Source organism: Pyrgilauda ruficollis, unplaced genomic scaffold (genome assembly GCF_017590135.1).
Source record: "Pyrgilauda ruficollis isolate IOZ18807 unplaced genomic scaffold, ASM1759013v1 scaffold3, whole genome shotgun sequence".
In the NCBI taxonomy this organism is placed as follows: domain Eukaryota; kingdom Metazoa; phylum Chordata; class Aves; order Passeriformes; family Passeridae; genus Pyrgilauda; species Pyrgilauda ruficollis.
In genome coordinates, this window is record NW_024524377.1 from 2,778,844 (window position 1) to 2,803,667 (window position 24,824).

Here is a 24,824-nt window from a genome sequence, read left to right on the forward strand (position 1 = left end):
AAATCATTTACCCAGTTTGTTTTTTCCCATGTGAACTTTTCTTTAGTTTATGCTTGTGTACGGCAGCCAAGGTATAACTAAAACAGCAAAAGGTCAGGATAATGAGCCATTTCCATGGGTGAAGCCAATATTTCTCTACATGCCCCCTACCTGCTGATCTCATCTTTTAAAGTGTTGTGTGATGCTATGGTTGAAGAGCACCACATAAAACAAATTGTTTTGAAGCTGAGCCAAATACTGTAGGTCAGGATTCAGACAGGCAGAAATTTCAATAGTACATCCTTGAAAAATACATTTATCCATGAACTGGGTAGGGAGATACTGTTCAGTAATATTTTTAAGGTAGTTATACTCTGAAAAGAACTGCTGAATGTTATGGAAACATATTATTTAATGTGGGTTTTTTTTGTTTGTTGGGTTTTTTCCTGCAACATTCCTTCTTCTCTCTGACTTTGATATGTTGGAAATGACTGCAGGGAAAAAAAAAAGGGGAGAAAAATCTGTCTTTTGTAAGTAATATCTTGTTACTCAGAAGCAGCCTAAACTTACTCAGCAAGACATGCCCATTTTCACTGAACAATAATCACAGTGAGACATTTCTGGTTGTGTGCAGACTGACAGGCAGATTAAACAAGATATGTAATTTTCCTGTAATCATAAAACAAACACGCTGTAATGTCTATTTAAAACAACAAATTAAGTTGTTCAGCGACTGATTGCCAACACATAGACAGTGATGTGGGGAAAGATACAATAGAGGGCTGAGATACATCAGGTAGAATTGTGAAGCACAATCCACCATGCTTGCCTTGAGCTGCTCTTTTCCAAGGAAAACTTCCTGCATCACTTGTTCCTGCAGGCCAAGGTTCTCCTGCTGATGGGGCTGAGCTCTGACACAGTGTATTAAGGTCATTTTTACAAATAAATGATAACTAACATGACAAAATGGGGTGCTCAGCCTTTATGTGACAGCATTGTCCTCACAGCAGTTGTTTAGGAGGGGGTAACCACGACTGCTCAGGTGTTTCCTGAGCCTCAGGGGTTTTCAGACGTCACAGCCCATCATCCTTTCCTCCAGAGGATGCACCAGTTGCTGCTTCATGTGTTCTCAGGTTGAACCAATACTGCTGGGAAAACGGCTCACTTGCATGATGGTGATAGCAATGAAAAAGGGTGGAAATACAACAATCTGTTAATACATTTTATCCAGTAAGTATTTTTTGGAAAATTTAGGAGCAGCCTGGTACAAAGCACCATCCTCAAGCATCATTTCTCTCTATCTGTCTTAAAAATATTATTGCAACACTCCAGCCTTAGGAAGAGATTCTGCCCTCAGGAGTGTGAGCACATGGAATTACCTATCAGCAGTCCTAACTTAGACATCCCAGCAGTGTGAAGGAAAAGGCTTGTGGTTATAACCAGGACTTAGAATTTGCTTTGGCTTGCTGTCAGAGCTCAGGATGCAGAGTTTTAACTTGTCATTATGGGGCCTGATTGCCCTGTCTGTGAATTGTCCAGAAATCCTGTGCTTCCTGATGGAACCTGGGGCAGGGCAGCTGGGGCTGGCTACGGACTTGAGCTGTAAATGGCTGAGTCTTTCACATATCCCAGTTTATTTTTCTGAATGGGTGCTTTGTTTTTTTGTTTGTTTGTTTGTTTTGTTTGTTTTTTTTCCTTTGTTTGTTTGTTTTTTTTTTTCCCTAGGAGCTAATAAATCCCAACATTATTAAATTTGACTCCTTGTGCTTTTCTGCAATTTTTTTTTTTTTTTTTTTTCTGACAGAGGTCACCCACAGCAGGGCTGTAAGGTCATGATCTCTGATTTCCATGTTTCTTTTTCTGTACTTCATGTACCATAACAGAGTTTATGGGCTGAGGTATTTGACAAAGTTCATTACAGTTCTGTCTTTTTTTGCTTTTATGGTAAGATATTAAAAACTAATAACATGACCAACAAATGTAAGATAAAAACATGCTGCATTCTTTCAGTCGAGTAGTTGAATTCTATCAATCAAGTCACCCTTTTCTGCCAGAGAAGCAATCCATGGAGCTTTATATTGTCTCTCTAGCATCAACAATAGCAAACAAACAAAAACTTACAGCAGATTACAACAAAGTCTAATTTATGAAAGGGTTGTTCTTCAAAAACTCAAAACATAAGCCAGAAAAGAAAAATAAGGCTTATGGCATATGTGTGATAAGAATAGTCTAGACATCAGTGTATGAATATTGAATCACAAAAACTGAATAAAACAGAGAGATAAAATCAAGTAAATTTATGAAACACAAAGGTGCCAAAGAGAACTTGAATATTTAAAAAAAAAAGAGAATGCACAGAGTTCAATTTGAAAAATAGTAGCGTAACAAGCTCCTGTAAGTTTTCCTTTTAGTATATTTCAGATACAAGGAAAAAAACAAAACAGAACAAAAAAAAAAAAAAATAAAAAAAGGTTGATCTTAGTTCCATCATGAAAACTTGTGTTTTAGCATCAGGTAGTATGTTGCTTGAGGAGCACAGTGAAGGAGCCTCCTGGGTCACATAAATGGTTTCTGATCTTTCAGGGCCCTTTCCATATGCTGGTTTTCCTTGGTCTATCATGATCCATGTCAAAAGCAAGCACTTATTTTCTGTCCCTGCTCTTCCTGCTCAAAGAGGAGTTCCAGAACCTGATTATGGTAATAGCTAAGAACCTTCTCATTTTCAGCCAGAATTTATTAATGGGCAATTTATACTCATTTGTACTTCTGCCAATAGCCCTTTAGTTTAAATTGTCTCTTTCCCTGCTGTTGATCCTCTGATATATTCATAGACAGCAGTCCTAATTCCTCTTCATTTTCATCCCCTGGCACCAATCAAGATGAAAATTTACAGTCTCCCCATCAGATTGCAGCTCTCCATTCCCCTGCTAATCCCTGTGATTCTGCTTGAAGCTGAGTTTATTCTCCTCTGATCCATTGGGGTGTGCACAGCTGCCAGCAGGATGCCTCCTGCAAGGGAAGCACTCAGGAGCATCCTGGGCCTTGACATCAAGTCTTCTCTTTGGAAAACATTTCCCCCAGTGCTCTCAGTGATGCATTTCCCTTTTTCCCAGGCAGCATTGCACTGGTAGCTCCTGGTCACTCTCTGATGAACTATGTGACAAGGATCCTTTGTTGTTTCAAATTGGGAAGCCCTGAACTGACAACAGAAGCTCTGCTTTTATCCCCCTGGTGTATTGTCTGACACTTTCAACATCTAAACTTCAGCCAGTTTCTTTTATATGCACCAGCTCTGTATTTTTGATGTTTATCAACATTACATAGTCAGTAAATTTTAATTCACAGAGTACTGAAATGTTGTCAGTACTCTCCAGTATATATTGTCACTACAAAAAGAGCAGGACAGGATTTATATGTTACAGAAGTACATAGGAAACATAATTGGGAACCCATTGGCAGCCAAAAGGCTTTATTATCATGCAGGAGGTTCAGAAATAATGACAGCTAAATATATTTTTCTCTGTGTGTGTGTCTCAAGTGGTCATATGGTCATACAGAATCACAGAAGGGTTTGGGTTGGAAGAGACCTTACAGTCCATCTCTGCTTCTCACACCGCCCTGCCAAGGCCTGGGACACCTTCCACCTGATGAGGCTGCTCAGCCTGGCCTTGGTTGTTTTCCCTGTCAGGAAAGACAAAGCTAGCAGGTGTAGGAACACAGTTTGTGGTGATTGGGAGTGGGCTGGGGTGAGCTCATCCCCAGTGGGCACAGCTGTGAGCAGCAGCTGAGCAGCACTGACAGCAGTGAGCCATGGAGTGCCCAGGGGCACTGACCAACCACAAAGGGAGCAGAGGGCACACGGGTGCAGTGCATGAACATGAGGGGTACCAAAGGTTGGGCTAAAGAACAAGAAGGGCAGATGCTTGAAGCCTTCTGATGAGTTGTGGTGTTACTCTGTATGGGTGGAAGCCTTCTGGAATTGTATGGTGATACTCTGTGTATTGTGGCTGTCTCAACTGTGACAAACAGGTACATTGGTAAATCTTTTTTTTGTGTGGGTTGTTTTTTTTTTTTTTTGACAGTCCCCAATAGCCACCAAATAAATAAAATCAGTATTAAGAAGCTGCAAGCTGAGCTTCTTTTCCCCTTTGTAGAAACAGCCAAAATATCTGAGCATGAGAACCTGGTGTGAACCCTTTGTGAACCTCATGTCAGCTCAGGAGGAGCTGACAAAAAGGATAGTCAGATCAATTGCTTAAATCTTTCATTAAAAAGCCATTCAGGAGAAGTTAGTTCCTTATATCATTCATCTTGAATGAGCTGTGATAAGCAGTGTGTTTCATTGAACACAGAAGGAATAAATGAAGACAGGATTTTATTATGGCAAATTCCTGTGGGAGCAGTTTGTCCGGGAAGCTTACAGCTCCTCTGAGTCATTGTCAAAGGTGTATCACTTTAGGGGAGATGAGATCAGCAGCATCTTTGCCTGATTGACTGCTCTCCTGTGGGACCAGCTGCCTGGCAGTTAGAGCAGCATGAAAACCAAGAAGCATAAGATTGGCATGGGTGTCTTTGAGAAAGCAGGGTGGCTTTTGTGGCAGACCTGGATCACAACTTCAGAGAGTTCATGGAGATGTAGGGAAGTAAAAAATGCTGCCCTTCATGTCTCCTGTGGAAGAAAGAAAACACTGAACACAATGACCTAAATCAGAGTTGGATGAATTGTCACTACTCCCTGGGTTTGGGGAAAGTAGATCATCCTAAAGACACTCACAGCTGCTTCTGCTATCCTGTATTTCTGCAAATCTCACGGCTTGCTCTGCAGCTCCTTGTCTTGAACTGTGGCTCTGCCAGAGAGCTGTAAAGCTCTCTCCTGTTGTTTCCTTCAGTGCAGCTCCTTCCTTTAAATCTTGCAGCAGAAATACCAGGCTTTGACAAATGCAGCGGTTTCTGTAGCTGTGATGAAAGTGGAAAGCTCAGTGATGCTCATTCTTCACTGCCTGTGTACTTTGTAAACCAGTTCTCACTGAGAAAGGGAGATCAAAGTGGGTGCAGAATTTTAGAGAAGACAAGAAATGACAGTCCCTGGCTTTTATCTCTTTAAATGTCCTAGCTGGAGCATTAAAAATATCAGTGTTCTGCTTCATGATTTTTCTTTGCCTCCTCACTTCCCAAGAAACCTGTTACAAATCTAACCAAGCCTTAAATGTATACACTGTCTTCCATAGCTTGTCCTTCAATATTTCAAACATTGCCAGAGGCAGTCAAACTCTGTTTTCTTCCAAAGGTTTTCAGGATCACTATTGCAGCTATTACAAACTAGCTAGTAAAGTAGAAAATACATTTGCTATTTTAGTGTTTAATGTTTTATTTATTAAAGGCATCAGGTAGAGGCATTAATAACACGCCCTAACTCTTGGTGAGTCCTGAAGGGCTCAGGCAGTTGGGCTAAATGATCATTGTAGATCCCTTTCAAATGAAATAGTCTTTCCTAATCTATTCTATTCTATTTTGTTATATTCTATCTATTTTTGCCCTCAATTGTTATTGTATTTTTTGCTTTTTCACTTATGGGTTCCCCTGGCAGGGTTAGCAGATCAGCAACAGAACAAAAATTTCTGGGGCCAAAAACTGTATGTCACAATAAAAAATCTTCATCTTCATGTTCATTCTACTCCCAAGTAGGACTCAATGAATAATGATCAGATGGATTAAAACTGTTCACATATTAGGATACAGATTTCTCTTTTTCCTTAGGTCATACCCAGTTACTTAAAGGCAGCCCTGTAGCAGAAATTTCTCTCTCCGTTTGCAGGTTATTTTCTGACTCATCTGCATAGTTTAGAAAAATACCCTCAGAACACCTCCTTCAGCTGGGTTTCTCAATCTTTTTTTTTTTTTTTTTCATTTTCCTGGAGGGAAAAAAGTGTTGTTCATTAAAATAGCAGGGGTTTTTTTGATCAGCAAAATTCTTGAAACATGGAATGCAGCTTGAGGCTGGGAAGAGTTGGAGTGGCTTTTGTTTGGTTTTGTGCTGTTTCATTCTGGAAAACATTGCAGTCTTTATTTCTACAAGATTTCTACACTTTGTTTGCACCATGCCTTGTGCTGATGGTGTGTGCTTAAGCAGATTCTATGAAGGATGTCTGCAGTAATGACATATATAATCTCCATGGGTTTATCCAGCAATACATGTCCAATGTTAAATTATTGAGTTAGAATGTATCCCCATTGTTTGGTGTGAAGGTTTTGTTGCATCATTGAATCAAAACAAGCTTTAAAAAGTTACAAAATCAACTGGTATGAAGAATAAAAAAGGCATAGATGTTGAAATATTTCTCATAATCTGTTTTTTATAACTGTTACCATTTCAGGATTGTTTTGTTTTGGTTTGTTTTTTTCCCAACTGTTGTTATGACTAACATGCACAAAATGTATGTTTAGGCAAACAGTACACCTCAATTATAAACTTGTGACCAACTCTTGATAGAAATAAAATGTTGATTTCTAATGTTTAACTTTCTGACATGCTGTTTTCATAACAAGCCCTTTGTAGGGTGTGTGTGATATATTTCCAGCTAATGTAAATGGTGGTGGTGCTTCCTTCCTGAATCATGCACTTACATATATTTCAGTGTTTCTAAAGTTTGAGATTTAAGAATAACACAAATATTTAGTAACATCTTGCTGTGTTACCATTCCCAGAGCTGCTCCCCAAGTGCCAGCAGATGAATTGCCAGCACAGATGTGCCATCACCAGGAACGGCACCCGCTGTTACTGCGGGGACGGGTACGAAACAAGCAGTGACGGGAGAAGCTGCACAGGTAAACGAGAAATTCAGTGTAACATCAACACCCACGTGTCTCCATGGCTCCCTCGTGGCTCTCAGGGGCAGGGAGCTGGTGAACAACCAGAGCAGCAATGTTGCTTCCTCATCCTTCTTCAAAGGCTTTTGTCAGGGACTAGCCTGGGCTTCTGGGGCAGGGAATGGGATTGAGTGCCCCTAAAATGAGAGTCAGGACCTCCCTCCTGACTCTCTCAAGCTCCTGTGCCCCAGCAGCAGCTCCCCTGATGTCACTGGAGGATCAGTGTGTTGGGGTTTTTCATGAATAGGATGGGACTGCTGGGATGTGTTCTTTGAGCTTTGTTGCAGTATCAGCCTCATTGTGTGATTGAGACAATTGGAAGATAACAGCTCACGTACTGCCAGCAGCCAAAGATTTTTTTTTTCTTTGTTACAGAGTATTTTAAAAACTTTCTAGCCAATAGCATATTGCTAAAGCTTACAGACAATTTTTCTAGCCAAGCACTAAAAGTACAACTCTACCTGCTTCAAACAATGTTTACTTTAAGCATCATCTAACCTTTATCATTTCCCACAGCTCAGCTGGACTGGAGCAGTTCTGGAGCTACAGCTCAGTTGTGTGAGCTGCTCTTTGTCCACACCTCCCCACCAGGAGAGCCTCTAAAACTTGCAGTGTTTCACCTCATGGCCATAAAGACACACCTAGATTAGAATTTGACAAACAAACCCTCCCAAGGTCATACAACTTAGGTGGGAATGTTATTTTGGAGTAATTAATTGTAGATTGAAACTGTAGACTAAAATTGTAGACTATTCTCTTCCATTTTTGAAATGTATGACTTCTTCATTCTCTGTCCTGGTGTTTGTTTCTTGCTTTTTTTTTTTTTTTTTCTCCATTAATAATCATATTGGAGTTCTATGGCCCTATGGATGTTCTCACTACCAATCACTCCTCTCTCCAACTAAAAGTACTGAGCCAGATTCTTCATAAATATAATTTATTATAAGTTCTTTCTCTCTATGGTTGTCATGTTTTGTGATTAAAAATATATCCCAGGAAATAATTTAAATAGCAGGTTTTTTAGAATGTCAGTTTATTACTTAAACCCTCAGCCACTGTTAAATAGCATATCTTGATTTTATGGTATTATTTTTATACACCCTAGTTGAGAAAAATGTTCTTTGTATTTATTAGAGGAGAATATAGTTTTTGATGTTGGATGGTGGTTTAATGGAGATGTGGTGACAGCTCATTTAAGGACCTGTAAGACATTGCCAGCATAAATAGGTTGAGAAGGGTAATCAATTACTTCCTCTCCTGAAATGTTGCTCCATTCATCAACCCTGATAACTGGTGATCTCTATTGCTAACAAGGACCCAAATGTCTCCCTAACATGATGCAGGCATCGGAGACTACTTGAAATAATGAAGGTTTTATCTTTGAAAATTAAGAGCTATTGAACTTGAAAACCCTGCCCTTCTTTCTGGCTACTTGAGTGATTTCAACAGCCAACATCCCTGATAAATTCACGGTTTGAGAGAGGAAAAACATCAGGCCTCCCACCAAAATGATTCATGACTTAAAAATCTCTCAGAATTCTCAATTTTATTGAATTTCTTTTTCTTCTTAATCCCTAAACTAGATCTTGTTCATGTCCCTTTAGATGTGAATGAATGTGACACGTATGGAAGCTGCAGCCAGATGTGTGTAAATACAGATGGATCCTACACGTGCAGCTGTGTGGAGGGTTATGTGCTTCAGCCCGATAACAAGTCCTGCAAGGCCAAAAATAGTAAGTTTTAACTTGTTTTTACCTTCCTGAAAATATTTTGTGGTTTGGTCCTGGAGGATTCATGTGAAAAGACAGAGATGAGCACAGGTGAGATGAACTTTCCTCACTCCGCTACAAAGAGCTGCACAACAAGCTTACAAAAAAAACTTTTCACTTATTAAGACAATACTCCAAGGGAAATATCAAAAGTTATTATCTGGATATTATTAATTAAAGCAAAATACTCAATTCAGCCAAGATTAGAAGAGTTCCCAGTTTCCCTGTTCATAAATAAATCAAAGATTTTCCTCACACAAACAAAAAAGCCTGTTTACCCTGGGAAGACAATGGAGACAGGGGAAATGATCATGAGGTAATTGTACCCTTAGGATGAAAAAAGACATGAGATTGCTTTGTCCTTGCATCATCCCAAGAGGTGAATTTCCTGATATACATATTCACATGAGGCTTTTTGTTGCTTAGTGCATGTTTTCATTACTTATAGTGGATTGGGTATTTGAGGAAATTAGTCAATTGTGCTTAATGAGGCAATATAGTACACAGTGTTTTCTTATTCAGCATAATGAATTAACAATGCTTTCATATTAAAACACAAAAAAAGTTCCTTAAGGAATTCTTCAACAGCCACAATACTGAAGCATGTGCAGCTGAGTATGAAGTCATGTTCATTGTATATCATTTTAAGGCTTCCTTTATGTATTTTGCCATCAGAAAATAGAAAGGTCTGGTGATGGTTTTGAGGCTTCCTCACCTAAAGAGCATTACTAAATGTGTCCTTAATTGATCACCACTAAGAGTTAGAGTGTTTCCCTGCTTATAATGTTTTTTCTTGACCCATACATGGACATTTTTTTAAAAAAAGATCCTGAAGTCTTGTGGGATAAGAAAGCCCATAAAAAGTAAAAATAATTTATTATTCTTCTTTCTCCACCTTATGAAAATCAAAAATGCAATTCTAGATCAGGAAATCCTCATGGTGCCAGTTGTGGGCTTGAGATTACTCTTTTGGTTTCCCTTTTTACACACAGAAAACTGTGTAACAGCTGAGCATTGTAGTTAGCTCTTGGTGTCAAGATGAAACAAATCTCATTAATAAGGAACTTCTCTGTAGTTTTTGCTACTTTATCATGTTTATTTGACAGAAGTTTTCACATTTCTGGTGTTCTCAGAAAGGAATCACTACTCATTAATCAAAGAAATCCCTGTAGGACAATACAAACCAGGGCCATGGGGCTGCACAGAAATGAGTATTCCCCATTACTTTGGGTTTTTTTTGAAAAAAGGTAGCTCTGGATCAGAAGAACAGAATCCAAGAAAAACAAAACCAGGTGTCTGAGGAAAAAAGCAACCCAGCCCTTAGAAAACCTATCAATCTTTGTCCTTAAAGAACCTAAAGCAAATAAGGATGGGAAAAGAGCAACCTCTCTGCTTTGTCGACATTTGGCAAAAGTAGTTGTCAAACAGATGAAGAAAATGAGCTGAGGAACATTCAGCTCTGTGTGCAAAAGCTGTGAGAGATAAGAAGCAGCACTAGAGGTGTAGGCTGGGCGATCTGTGGAGCTTTCAACGTTAATAACAGCAGATCTGCTCCGAATATGAATCGCCATCCGTGCTGAGATCCTGGGCACGACACAACCCAGAACACCAAACCACCACACCCCAGCTGGCTCTGGGAATGACCTGGGAGGTTTCTGAACACTGAGGAGCGTGTTGGAGGTTTGCACACACAGAATGGGAGTGCTGGGATAAGTTCCTTGAGCTTTAGTGTGGCATCAGCCCCACTGCATGGTTGAGACAGTTGGAAGATGGCAAAAGTTCACATCTTGCCAGAAGCAGCCAAAGATTCAAAACATTCAAAGATTTGTTACGGAGCATTTAGAAAACTTTCTAGCCAATGGAATATTGCTAAATTTTACAGATCATTGCTCTTGCCAATCACTAAAATATGTGTGCACCTGCTTCACACACTGCTTGCTTGTATGCCTTCTATTAACAGTATATAATACTCCATTATTAAGCTCAAAACCTTCTAGTATCTTGCTAAGCATATTTTTGTAGAAGTTTTTCTCTACTCTTCTGTAGACTGTTTTTCTGTAGTCTTAAGGTCTATCTTAGCCAAGCCTAAAACTCAAATGATTGTTTCATGTCCTTGCTTGCTGTACTACTGTAACTTTTCTACTTTCAGACTCTACAACTACAGCTAGCTGTAAGGTCTTTACCCTTTCTGTTTCGGAGTCCTGCTTTCACAGCTTTCTAGAAGTCTTCTTACCTTTCCTGTTTTTCCCACAAGGAGCAGTGAGGTGCTGAGCAGGTGACACTTGGTACTGCAGGAGCCCTGCCCTGGGGACAGTGGTGACCCACAGGTCCATCAGCTGCTGTCCCCTCTCAACCACCTCTGCCCATGTGGGGTGGCACAATTAGCAGAGAACTCCCCAAAATCTGCTTTTTGCTGCCCTTCAGGCAGCCAAACGCTCGGCTGGGAAGGTGGTGAGGTCTCTCCCTCATTAAATTCTGCATTTTCTTCCTCAGCACAATTAAATAACCCCGGAGCTGAAAGCTTTTAGCTGCACATTCCCTTTGGGAAGGATGTTAAAATGGTATCAAAACAGCTCGGGGCTCACTGTGGGTCTTTTCCAGATTTTTAAAGCTTATTTTCCTCTATGAATAAAGAGGCAGTTAATGGTTTCTTCTGAGGTGAAAATGAAACAAAACACAGCTTTGCTGAACAGAATTGAAGAACTTACTTGTTTACCAAGTTTTTATGCCTGAATTGCAAAGTCTGCATGTGATGAGAAGAATATTTAAGGAAAGAAAATTGCAGATTTGGGAATATATAGCTGAGGGAAAGAAATTCACCTGTTTTAAAAAAGTTCCTGGTATGTTTTATATCTCCAAAGCCAATCTAGAGAGAAATGCTGTGTGGTAAAAAACATTTGTCATGTAGATAAAATGGGATGAACTGATAATGACTAAAGAAAAAAATAAAATTTACCTTTCAGAAAAAAAAAATCAGCCCCGTTTAACTGATTTAATAATACAATTTTCTTGTAAAATCTCACCAAACTAAGTTTTAAACTTTAGAAATAAAACAGCCAATTTGTGAGGTACATTATGGTTAAACTTCAAAAATAATGTAGAAAAAATTGGTCCTCTCTCTATTTTTTCAGATTTTTATACAATACAGACATTGGTGACAGCAAAGCTGTTATGATTTACAATGTATACCCCAGGAAAAAGGGGTTGAATCTGTTTATAAACCTTGAATTCTGGGGTTTATTATGGTGGAAATACTAGAAAATGCTGGCATTTCTGAGGTTTTTTTTCAGATGAGAAGTCTGTTGGCAGCGCAAAACACCTTCATTTCTGATTTGTTGTGGCATCACTTATTGATCTGTGTTTTAGACAAGATCAGGTAGGAGGGGAACACAAGCCTTTCATCTTTTCCACTACTCTATCTTAAACATAATTCAAAGGAAGATGCTTTCATTTTAGTCAAGAAGGATGAATCATAAAACTTCCCTGGATTAAAGAGCTATTCACGTCTTATCTTTCCTATAAAATGAAAAATAAAGAAAAAAAAAAAAGGAAGAAAAACTTGTGAAAATAACACACATGAAGTCCACTTGTTTGAAAAGCTGCTGTCAGCTCACTGGAACTCACCCTAAATTTGTCCAGTAAACTTTTAAGCTGTGTAGAATCTGTTCTCCAGAAACAGACAAGTAGTTTTTGTGAGAGTGAAGACATTATTTTTTTGGTATCTTGTGTTTGTCATCTGCATTATGCTATACAGTAAATTGATTTATGCATTTTTTATGAAATGTTAATAATTTGCACAGTTTTATTATCAATATATCATATTTTTCAAATTATTAAATCAGCCTCTATCTGAGCAACACTGAAAAAGCAGGTAATCTACCCTACTGTGCAAAACCATGATTAACTGCTTTAATCCTTTGAATTATTTAAAGTATTTATGCTTTAAAAATACAATTTCAAGCCCAGTAATCCAGTTTCTGTGTTTTTAATGTGTAATGGTGCCTGCTGAGCAGAACCCCTTGGCAATGCCACAGGTCCTTACAACACCTTTGTCTGCAGCCAGGTTTGATTACAACTGCTGCTCAAGAGGTTTGAACTGAATTCCTTTTAAGAATTCCTTTATGTCTTAGGCTGTATTTTGGTATTAGGGTCTTTCTCTGGAGTTTAGTGAGGTATTAAATCCTCGTTACAGTTTTCAAGAGGTCAGTTCAAAGCGAGGATCTGGTTCTCTCTCCCAGCCCTAAACCCACCTGGTGGCTTTGAAACTGCAAACAGCTCCTGTGAGCTGCCTTCTCTTTGAGGCTTTAGATACTGCAGAATGTGGAAATATCCGGCTTAACACACAGAATAAGAGCAAAAATCATAATAAAGGTCTTTCCACACTGCTGGGAGCTGGGGAAAGAGTGATTGAATAGAGGTAGGCAGTGGTGTTATTTTGTGGGGGGAGAAAAGCTGGGCAGAGAGCTGATGGATGTAAAAATAAATCCCCGGACTCAGCAGGATGCAGATGGAAACCCTCCTTTTGTACCAGTCTGGGGTGAGTGGGTGATAGGGACAGAAGTTCCTAAATCTGCCTTTCTTCTTAAGGGTTGCAAAAGTTGCTAAGAACAAGGGGAAAGAGATTCATAGGCAGTGACTGCAAAGGGACCTACCTGGCACATTTCAAACAAAAAATTGCTTAGTGAGAAACCCCCTCCCCTCCACTACTTTATCTTTTGGAAAGGAATAAAACAAACAAGACTTGAGAGCCTCACTCATGGCTTACACCACAAGAGATTGTTTTGCAAAGAAATTCAATCCCTGCAGTTCTTGAGTATCTTCTGAAATTCAAAGACAAATAATACTTGGATCTGATCTGATGGGTGGAAGTGAATGTGAGGATGAGGACAGGCAGTAAGTTCCAAAAGTAATGCTGCAGAAGTGTGGATTTACAAATGTTCATGTGGGATTTACTGGAGAGGGACAAGATGTGTAACAAGACAGAATGAACGTTATGGAATGAGAATAAATAAGTAGTAAATGAAATCCAACCTCAAAAGAATACACACTGAAGCTTTATAGAAATATTTTCTTTTACATGTCAAAATCAATTTAAAAAAGGAGAGCAGCAAGATAGTTAAATAAAGCAGATATTACCAAAGAACAGAACACCTATTGCTGTGCCTTTGGGTGAGACCACTGAGCACTGTACTCATTGCAAGATTCTTTTCTCTTTAATCAGACCTGCTGATGAAGTACCATTTGTCAAATCCTTTTATTTATGCCATTTTTTTCCACCATTTAGACATCTGGAACTGCTTAGAGAAAATCTGAGAACTCCATTAGGTGAAATGTTGATTGACAGTGCTGCATGTCAATGCAGTGTTCAAACATTGATGTATTCCTTTGAAAACAAGCAGATTACATTGGGGTGAGAGCTCCTGATGTGGCAACACAATTTTTTTTTCACATGTGCCTGAAATTACAGAGTTTCTGTGCTTTAAGGTTTCACTGCACTGGATTTATTGTCAGGTTGATTATAACTTCTTTGAGTGGCACCCACTCCTCAGATTTTGTCCTATTTTATAGATTCTTATATGAAAATCATCTTACAATTTCATGTGTCCTCGAGTTCTGCTGGTTTTTCTGGCCTTAATTCTTTTTGAAATTCCAGTAATCTGGATAGAGATAATTTGCATAAGTTGTATTTCATTTTATGACTTAGGCATGAAAAATGTTGCAATAATGATACTTGGAATTAAACAGAGGCTATGGGGCTGGGGTAATTAATTTTCTTTAATGATGTGAACCATTGGAACAGCAGGATAAAATAGACTAATAATTGGGAATATATGATAGTTATGAAAATAAAAACAAAACCAATTTATTACATATCTTAAAACAAGCAGGTAAGAACATTAAAAACTACATTAAAACCAGAAAGATAAAAATGAAATACGCAGCCTGTTAATCCTTTAAACTCTCCTCACTTTGTTTTCAGAGCCTGCTGATATACCTCCTCTTCTTCTGATTGCAAGCCCTGAAAGGATTGAGGTTTTGTACCTTAATGGCAGCAGAATGTCTGCCTGGAGCCCTGTGAAGGGATCTGCAGTGGTGACCCTGGACTACAGCTACAGGGAGGACACGCTGTGCTGGCTTGAGTCCCGAGACCTCTCCAGTCAGCTCAAGTGCTCCAAGATCTCCAGAGCTGGGACCTTACCGGAGGAGTGGGCAGTGAACATCGCCCAGAACCTTCACAGTGAGTATTTGGCAGTGGTGGGCACAACAGTGGTGTCTGTCCTGGCAAAAGCAGAAATGCTTTTGGGCTTGCAGCTGAAAACAGTCTTGAGGCGTTAAATATTGCAGCTCACACTGAAGCAATTTTGTGGTTTTTCACTCATCTATTCAGGCTGAGCTGCAGTGTTTGTATCTGTGCAAAGGTTTTTAAGATGTGTGGTTTTATAGACTGACTATGTGTGGGAGTTACAAAACCAGCAGTGCAATGGAAGAAGAAATGTAAAAGGCTTCTTTTTCTCTGGCAAAATAGTGCTACATAAAGCTTGAGTCATTCTTTGCTACTGGGACAATACTAACAATGAAATGGAGTCATATTTAGCACACCAACTATCATAGGTATGTTAGTTCTAAAAAATACCAAAATATTTACTGACTTACTGGAAAAAAACTGCTGCCTCTATTTTTTTAATTAAGAAAATAAATGAAGTCATCATATCAGTATGAAGTCATCATACTGAATTAGACTTTGCATTACAGTGTTATTCCTCAGTCAGCTTTTCAATTTGTGGGACAGTTACCTGAAGAGGAAGGTGTTCATCCACAGACACATTGATGCCTTAAGTTTTAGCTTTCATATTTTTCAGATTCTGTACTGCCTCAGTGTGTGGCTCTGAACTTCATATAAAGTGTTAGTAAGTTCTCCTCACAGCTTAGTCAGACAAAACAATCTTTTCCAGCCTGAGAACCAAGGACACCATTGCAAAAAATGCCCAAAAATTGTAAACACCAGTGCATTGAGGAGAGCAAACTGGGAGGATGGGACTTCATAACCTGAAGCTGTAATTGGACAATTAACCCCACTATGGAAATGGACCAAAAGTTAAAAAAGTGTGAAAACTCGTGACTCAGAGTCCATCTTGGGTGTAGCCCTGGCCAGGCTCTTGCACTGCCCAAGTGTATCCTTTGAAGGCCTTTTAATAAATCCCTACTTTATTCCTTTAACTCTGTCTAGCCCCTGCTCCAGGCAGCCTCTCTAAGCATCAGCATTAACATGTGAACAGACTGCAAAATGCCATGCAGGGAATGAAAAAAATACCTGGGATTTTCTTCCTCTTTCACAGAGATGGTCTAAAATTTGATCTAAGCTTTGGAAAAATCCTTTTAAGGTGGGATGTGCATCAAAGAATATCTCTGAAAGGATCTCAAACCCTCTGACCGCCAGTTCAGGAATGTTTAAACCACAAATTTGACTATAACTCTTAGAGGTACAAACGTGATAAATTCTTCATTGAGATTGTCCTTTGGACAATCAAGATAGCTGGTTTTAGGTATGCTCATTGATGCGGGGTAAGGGTCTTCTGTTAACCTATTTTCCTAATTTCATATGTATTACAATAATAAATTGAATAGGGCTTGGATTTTATTCACTACTCATTGTGAGTATACTTTTAGTGAGCACTCTTATTCTAGGTATATATATTTTTTTTTCCCTGTCTTTCTTCTTGTTTCCTCTATTCAGTTTTGTTTTTTTTGTTTATTTTTTTTTTATAGGTTTTAAGTGTCTTTTAGAGGGCTTTTTATACTTTAGACATCAAATACCCTGAAGATCATAGTGGTAGTATTTCATTGTGCATTTTCAATTCACCTAGCCATTGATACTTTGTTTTCCTTTTAGCAAGAAAAATCAAATTAACCACAGTCCTGGGCAAAACGTGCTTGGTTTTGAGCTCTGTGTGTGTGTTCTGTCATGATGTTTGCACCATCAGAGTGGCCCTCAGCCTTCCCCCCGTGTTCCTGTCCCTCTGTTCCCTGCATGTCCAGAGAATTTCTGATCCTGTGCTGGCCAGATCTGCAGCACTGCATCTGTTTGCAAAACCGAGGCCCTGGCATGGGTTTGAAATGAGCACAGTGCTGGAATTAATGAGCTGCTCATTTTTCATAATGCCAGCACACACCAGCCTGTGGTCTCTAATATTCTTCTCAAACTTCATGGTAATCTTTCAATCTTATTTAGATGAAGAGTAACAACTCCCTTGGACATGAACTGACTGTAGAGGCTTGCTTTGACTTTTTTCTTTGATTTTGACTTGGGAAATAGTGCTTAGGGACTTCAATAAAACAACTTTGCTGGGAGCTCTGGCTGACACACTCTCACAGATGTGGCTGTGGGAGTGTTTTTCCCAAGCACACACATCCACAGACGCTTCTGTTGTGTTGCTCAGTGGAGCTGCATCAATCCCCATGGTCTCGGCATGTCTCTCAGAGGAAGAAGCAGCATGAAACTTGTTTTTGTTCACCTAATTAGGATCTTCTAGACACCCCTGGAGTTACTCCTGCCAGGGCATGGCAGGAATCTCATGTTGCTCTACCTGGTATATTTGCCAGAAAATCTTGTGGCTGCTGCAAAATTGAGTTTTAATTTTAAATTCTCCTTTTTCTTTGTTCCACCTTCTGTTACCTGTCAGGTCATTTCTGCTGTTTCTCTTCATCATACAGTACTACACCTGATGAGGAAAATTAATTTTGTAACTCTGTCAAGGAAAATGTTTTCCAGTTTAATTGCATTCTCTGCCACCTCAAGCCAAATAAATGGTCAGGGCCATAGGGTGATTTACATAAAATAGTATATTCTGTTATTCATAGGAAGGTTTCTTTTGTGTTTGTGTGAAATAGGTTATTCCTAAAAGGACTAGGAAAAAAAACCAAACCATAAAAGGCTTTCTTAGCAGTGTTTGTGGAATTTATCTTTTTTATTCCAATCTTCTAATCATTTTGTTAGTGGAAGAAAAAAAAATCTGCATTTGACACAAAAAGTGCTAGAAAAGTCAGTTATACAAAGTGATTGGGACTGCTTGAAGTAGATTTATTCAAAGTGTTTTCATCAGTGAAGGCAAGTAAGTCTTGTAGTTAGGAACAAAGAATATAGATCATCTTTAAAGATGAAAGACTCCATCTAGGAAAGCAGGGACTATGAAAATGACTTCGTTTTCATGATGGGTCATACAGCACCAGCTCCAGGTACTGAACATAAGCTTTGGATTCACAAAAGAAAGCAAATTACAGTCCTCTAGCTTCCATCATTCACCCTTAGAAGAGTCCAATGTGAGTTCACTTTGGAGGGGATGAGTCCCAGATGGATGGAATCAGATCCTTTGAAGCACTGGGGAACTTGGCCAGTGTCTCATCCTGCAGAGGAGGAAAGGCTCAGGAGAGGCTGAGCCTGCCCTTGGGTGTTTTTTGCTCTGGAGTACAGGGTGCAGCTCATGCTTAGTAATTAGGCTAATTTCTCTTAAATTATTTATTATCTCAGGGCTTGTTTGGTAGATTTACCCCCTCACATAAGGACAGCTTTCTGCAGGCACAGCAGTATCAGCACAGGCATTTTGGTCTCAGCCAAGGCCAGGCATTTGTCATGTTGTTTCACCTTTGTCTTTTTAAGACCAAGAAGTTTTTGGAAGAGAAGCTGGAAATTTTCCTCTTGGGGAAGATTTATGCAGACAGCACTGGAGCCGAATGGGCTTTCAGAGGTGATTCTCCTGTAAGGGAGGCTGATGCAACCTCTGTCCATGGTAACAGGGGTGCTCCTTGACACCTCACAGCCCACTTCAGTGAGTACAGCAAGACTTTCAGGAACAATCATTTGTTTAAGCTGATATCTGTAGGCCCAAACTAATAAAAGTTCTTTCTAATGGTATGAATGGGGAAAATCTCCCAATTTTCTGTCCTTTCAAAGCCATGATGTGAAGTCTTATATTAATGCTTTTGTGTGTGGGAGCTGAGAGGTGGCCAGAGCAGCATCCTCTGGATGCAAGAATCTCCTTCTTCCTCATTTTAGGTGGCATTTTGTGTCTTCATCATTACAAGCACCTTTCATGCTCTACAAACCAGCACCAGGCAGCACAACCTGGGTTTTAGCTGCTATTCTTCTACAGAATATAACAAAATCTCTTCTGGGATGATGCTTCAATGATGATGCATGATATCTTCTGCTTGGCTGATGTTTGATTCAGCTTTTCTTGGCACTCAGTTATCTCAGCACACCACAAGCAATGCTGCAGTGCCTGTGTTCAGCTTTGCCACCTGTGCTTTGTGCCCACAGCTGATCACACCTCACCTGGGAAGGATCACAGGCTTTTCTCTTGGCAGCTGTGTTTGGACAGGACTGCTCTGGATTAAGAGAAATATCTTGTTTCTTCCATACTAATTCAGTTTTTACCTGCCAAGGTTGAGGGCAGGGAGTGGGTAAGGGGGAGCTGGAATCTCTGGAGGGAGAAGGATTTGCCTCTCTGCTTGTGGGACCCAGAGCCTTCTACTTGATCTGCTGGGCACAATCCAGGCTGGTTTTCTGGATCTCCCATTTTTTGGATGTGAGGACAGTGAAGAACATCAGACAGTGAGCCCAGGGAATTTGGCCACAAGCCAGGAGTGTCTGTTTGGGTACATTACTGTTTCCTTCCCTAATTTTGGTCCTCCTAATGGCTCCTCCACCTCCTGAGCTAAACCACTTCTCAGCAGTGATTATCCATAAATACTGCTGTGTTCAGAGTAGCTGCAGTAATTTCCCCTGGCAATGATGAGGCTCAGTCACTGAAGGAAACCCCAAGCACTGGAGATGGTGTTCCTGTCAGCAATTCCTGTGAAGTGCCATGAATATTCATGGCAAATCAGAGCAAAGTTTGGCTTACTCTGCAGGAGCAAAACTGTGAAGATCTGGGGGAAAGTGTTTATTTCTACAAAGTCTGCCCCAAACTTGCCTCCAGACAGGCAGTGAGAGCTGTCACACAGTTGTAGAATGTGGGTTTGCTTTTCCTCCTGTGGTAGACAGCTCAGAAGATGCACAGAAAGGAGAAGGTTTCATGTCAAAGGCCATTTATACTTCTCATGGTTCCTTAGTGGTGTTCAGAGCACCTGAATCAGTCATGGGGGCCCAAATGGGAGGTGAGAAGAGTGTCCTAAGGGGCTTTCACAGAATAATTTTGGTTTTGGGATAATGGACTTTCTTGCTTTGTCCAAAGGTGGGCTTTCTTGCTTTTTGCCTTTAGATTTTTAATTTTTTTGATAGCGTCAACATCTCCTTCTTAAGTGCTCTAGACAGAGCCATGAGTAAATATACACAACTAGGATATTTTTTCTCATTATCTGTTTATTCAACTTAAACTTCCTATCTGCTTTCACTGTCCAGCCAGTCAGTCTCCTAAGGTCCTGCAGTTCTTCAAAACAGACCATCCTCTTTGCTGTTCTGGAAATCTCATTTTTATTGGACCTCATCACCTTGTTATTCATCTTCCAGGTGGCTCATGAATGTTGTCTCACACAGGTTCCAGCACAGCCTGTTGCCCTGGAACTTGGTGATGTTCCACAGAGAGCCAGGATTGATCCCCCTGGGTCATCCATGGTCCATCTCTGTCCTATGTGTCAGGCTACATCTTTCCCGAGTTTTCCTCAGTGTCTGTTGGGATTTTTGTGTGTTTCCCTGTTTACATTTTACCGTCCATGTGCTTTCAGATATTTTAAGACAATTTTTTTTTTTTTGGATGTTCATGCTCCATGATACAGGAAATGCTTTCATTGCAACTGTTTTATTCCTCATTGTGGTGTCCCTGAACTTACAGAACTTTTGATCCAGGATTTGATACAGCCTCAATAAGGTGCTTTTCTAGAGCAGTATGGACTTTTCTTTAGTGCAGGAAATGGTGCTATCTGAATATTTTTCTCTTTCAGAGAGATTTTCTGTCCCCTGTAATGCCAAGACTCCTTTAGAGACTTAGGCCTGTACAGAAACTTCCTTTGATCAGTGTGCTCCTCTCTTTAGCTCCTTGTCTTTGCTGATTTTTGGTTCTGCACAGCCTTTTTGATGGTTGTCAGGGTTAGTGGAAGGATAAGGGTAGGTCATATCTCTTCATTCAGCCTTTCTGCTCCAACAAGCACAATCACTTGGGCATCATCCTTTGTGGTGTGTACTGCAAATTTCTTATCTTTTTCTTTCTTTATTTAATAACATGCATATAATCACGTCTATACCTCAATTCTCAATGGTGTTTGCGCAGAAGTTAAGATAGAATCTGTATAGATGAAACCTTAAGAGGGCCTTTCTTCTCTTAGGGGGTTCCAAATATTAGTTGTGAAGGATCTGTCTGTTTTTGCTGCACCTTTTGGGTACAGGCCTCTCCATCTGGCTTGGGAATTGTTCTGCTGGTTTGAGTATTGTCACCACAGCATTGTGTTGTGTCACTTTGAGGCACAAGCTTCCATGGCAGAGAGCCTGAATTGGTGGCATTTCCTTCCAAAGCTAGGTTATCTGCACTTAATCCTTTTTGATGCCAGAGCGACTTATTAACTGACTGTTAATTGCCACAAACGGATTTTTTCAGTCATTCAAAGTTATGATGTTACTATTTTTCAAGCTTTGTTACTCATCCAGCTTCCACAATTGATCTTGCTGCCATTTTGACATTGGTCAAAACGCTGTGTCTTTCTGTTCCTAGCAAAGCTGGCATGATGTCTGTTCTTCTTTTATTTACTCTTCAGTAGTTGTATCCTGGACAGTTACATCTCAGACTGAGTACAGGAAATAAAAAGCCTTATCTCAATGGCATTTCTCCATGCAAATTTTTGATTGCTTTTGTTTTGTTTTATATTTTTTCTCCTCTCTACTCTCTAAACTCCTAGGCTCTGCCTGGATCAGTCTCCTGGATGCTCTCTCTGCAAAGAGACAAAAATTATCAGTGTTGAATTGCCATATTCCCTTTTCCCTGCTTTATCAATTTCCTAGCTCACCATTTTTGGAATTCCTTCTTAATTCCAGACTTGTTGTTGTCCTAAAGTGGGACATGACTGGATCTTTTTATGTCTTCCTTACATCCCAGCCCATCCTGGGTAGAAAAGCTCTCACATCAGGGAGGAAATACAAGAGCAAGCAAGCAAATTCCCACAGCAGCAGAAGGGTTTTGTAAAGAAAAAAAGGACTTTTTGTCAAAGTAGCAGTCACCACATAAATTTATCTTGATCAGTCACAATTCTGAGGGACTCTTTGTCTCTGTCAAATTGAATTATGCTACTTGTAAAACAGTAGCATTTTGATTTTGTTAACAAGGTTTTTGAGGAATAAAATAATTGTGGGGGCTATAGAGATATAATGTGTAGATAACTAGGTTTCTGCTAATGTAAATCACAGTTTTGTAGTGAATATTTTACAGAAGCATTTATATTTTCATATGCAACAGGAGTGAAGTATTGGTTAAACAAAAACCATATTCACAAGTAATTTATTTTTCCTGAAATGTGGCATTAATTATTGAATGTTTTGTGGGATTAGACTCACATGTTTCCACAAAACTTTGACATCCACATGCACCATGTTGGCTTCATTTTGTTCTTTACTCAGTAGCCACTGGAACAGTTTTTGGAATCATTCCACATTTCCTCAGTGTTCACAGGAGCTTGTCCTCTGCCTTTCTTCCAATGAGGAGAGATATGGAGGTAAATAAGAGACAAACACTTGTATTATCTTATTTATCACTTATTTATCTCTCTGTTTGCTGCCCATTTCAGTAAAGTTGTTTATGGACTTGAGGCTTCAAATGCACTCTTGGAAACTTTCTTAATGGCAATAAAATAAATGATTAATATTCCAGTATATTTCAGTATGCTAATTACATATGCATAACTTTTTTTTGCTTCCTACTGGTACTTTATTATTGTCTCTATAAATTTCACATCTCTTATGATTTAGCCAGTGGTTGTCTTCTTGAGTGGTAAAATATCTTTGTAAATTCAACTCACATACATTGCTAACCAAGTTTGCTTCATTTAGACTAATTGACAGCAAATTTTCCATACAGATATTTATTTATTAATGCAAATATTTAATTCAAACTTCGTTAAAAACCTAAACACACTACTAAAGTCAATTGAAGAAGTCAAGAATTCTTGGTTTTGGGCTTTTTATCTTTTTCATAATGCACTTTGGATTGTGTCATTAAATGAGTTCTTCTGCCTCCTAAAGATTTTTCCTGAGGCACAGACCAGCATTGCAGGAAACTTTAAAAAAGTCTGTATCTTCTTTGAATGTATTTTTGTCTTTATAGGAGCAAAGGGGACATAAAAACTATAAACTCCAAAATACGGTTTGTTTACATCCAACATCATAACTGGAATCATGTTTAGATATAAAAATGAAGCACTTGAGCAATTGCAGACCAAAGTCCATCCCAGAGAGGGATTTATCAGTAGCTAAAGCCTTGAGGGAACAGTATTTTGTTAGCAATGAGCCAGAGCAGGGTTAGGAATTCTCTGTGCTGCACAGAGATCTGAGTCTGCAGGGAAGTGACCCACGGGGGATGGCACAGCTGAACCACACATTCCACCTGCTGTAAATCTTGGGGAAGCAGCAGGAAAAGAAAAAAAAAATAAAAAAAAAATCTGTTTGTATGTCTTAAATGCAACAAAAAGATTCATAGACTAAAATCACAAATATGCAACTCCTGATCAAACTTGTGGCCTCTGGAAATTGCTGTTTTGAAACTCAGGTTTTGATCTGATGCTTTGTTCTACTGCAGGGGAAAGGGTAAATAGAGAGCATGCTTTTCAGAAGGGAATAATAATGAGTAATTGCATTAATGGAAGCAAATCTGAAAGAGAAGCTACATATATGAAATTAAATCCAGCTGCTACAGCACCTTAAGCTCTTGCCTAATCTGCTTTCTGTCCTCACAGCAGCCTGGGTTTTTCTGTGCTGGACTGGAGTCTGTGGCAGAGACACACCGAAAAGTTTGTGTGTGTGTCAGAATAAATAAAGGACTTGTTCTTTCCTTATCACTTTATCAGGAGCCCTTACAAAAAGATGAATTGCATATTTTGCAAAGTTGTGATTATTATTTAGATTGTGATGGACATGACAAAACCACCATCTGATTGTGGCATTTTAATATAGGATTGCTTTATTCAGTTTTTAACTCCTTTGAATGGCAGAAGGAATGACTGGCTCAACAAGTAATATCTGCAGATCATGGAAATAGTGTTTTTGTTCTCAATACATAAAATTGTGGATTTCTAATTGGAATGAAGCAAATTTGATTTAGAACTTTCTTGTGACTTCAGTTTTGGAGTAGAACTTGAAATGCTGAAAACATTATGGATCGTGTCAGCATCATGGAATAAATAGAATGTAACAACAAAGTTTGTCCTTTTCACTATTTGTCAGTTGAGTTCAGTATAATAAAATCTTATTTTTTCTTGCACATTTTTAATAGTTGAGTGAAGCATGTTTCTAAAACTGACAAATTGCATGCAACAAATGTTCTATCTGAAGTAGATCACTTTTGATAAAGGCAAAGGCAAAATCTGTTTTTCTTTGTTCTGGAATAAAGTGTTGGGACCATTGTAAGCAATGAAATGATAAGGACAGGATATGCAAAGGGTCAGTTTGCTTGCATAAAATTGATGCCCTGAGTGTTATCAACATGTCACCCAGCAGCTGCCACTCCATGTGCTGGGCCAGGCATTCACTGTGACAGTTCTGAGCTGGGGACAAAGTTTGGATTCTCTGTGCATATGTAATTCCATAACATTTCTATCACACTGAGTAAGCAACAATAATGAGCTGACTGAGGAGTGTGTGGGGATCTGTGCCACAACTGGCAGTTCAGGACACCCTTGCTCTTTTTGGTAATTTTGGACTTGTCTTGAATGTCATTTATTGCTCTTTTACTTAAATGCATGATCACATTTTTTAATTTGGGGGAGTTTTTCTATTGACATATAAGGAGATAAGTATAATGTGTTATGAAAGATTAGTTCCTTTTCTCTTAGTGCCTTTTCCTTGTGCATATACTGAAAATATGTACTTTACTTTTAAGACTCTTCAGAGATGCTATTGTTTTGTCACTGAGTCTGTACAACTGGTTGCAGAATTCAGATTTGTTTTAAACAGTCATAACCCCTGCATTACCTGCAGAAACAAACGCACTGAGAAAAGGCAACTCAAGGAAGATG

The 24,824-nt window shown here is 39.3% G+C and overlaps 1 protein-coding gene across 1 annotated transcript in view; it reads left to right on the top strand.

Moving 5' to 3' along the window:
- Positions 1-6,692: 6,692 nt before the first annotated feature.
- Positions 6,693-24,824, top strand: part of LRP1B (LDL receptor related protein 1B) — a 288,470-nt gene continuing 270,338 nt past the window's right edge. Inside the window, exons 1-3 of the mRNA XM_041473230.1 lie at positions 6,693-6,804; positions 8,451-8,579; positions 14,596-14,853. Coding sequence (XP_041329164.1) covers positions 6,708-6,804; positions 8,451-8,579; positions 14,596-14,853 — 484 coding nt within the window. The 5' untranslated portion in view covers positions 6,693-6,707. The remainder of the gene's footprint in view (positions 6,805-8,450; positions 8,580-14,595; positions 14,854-24,824) is intronic.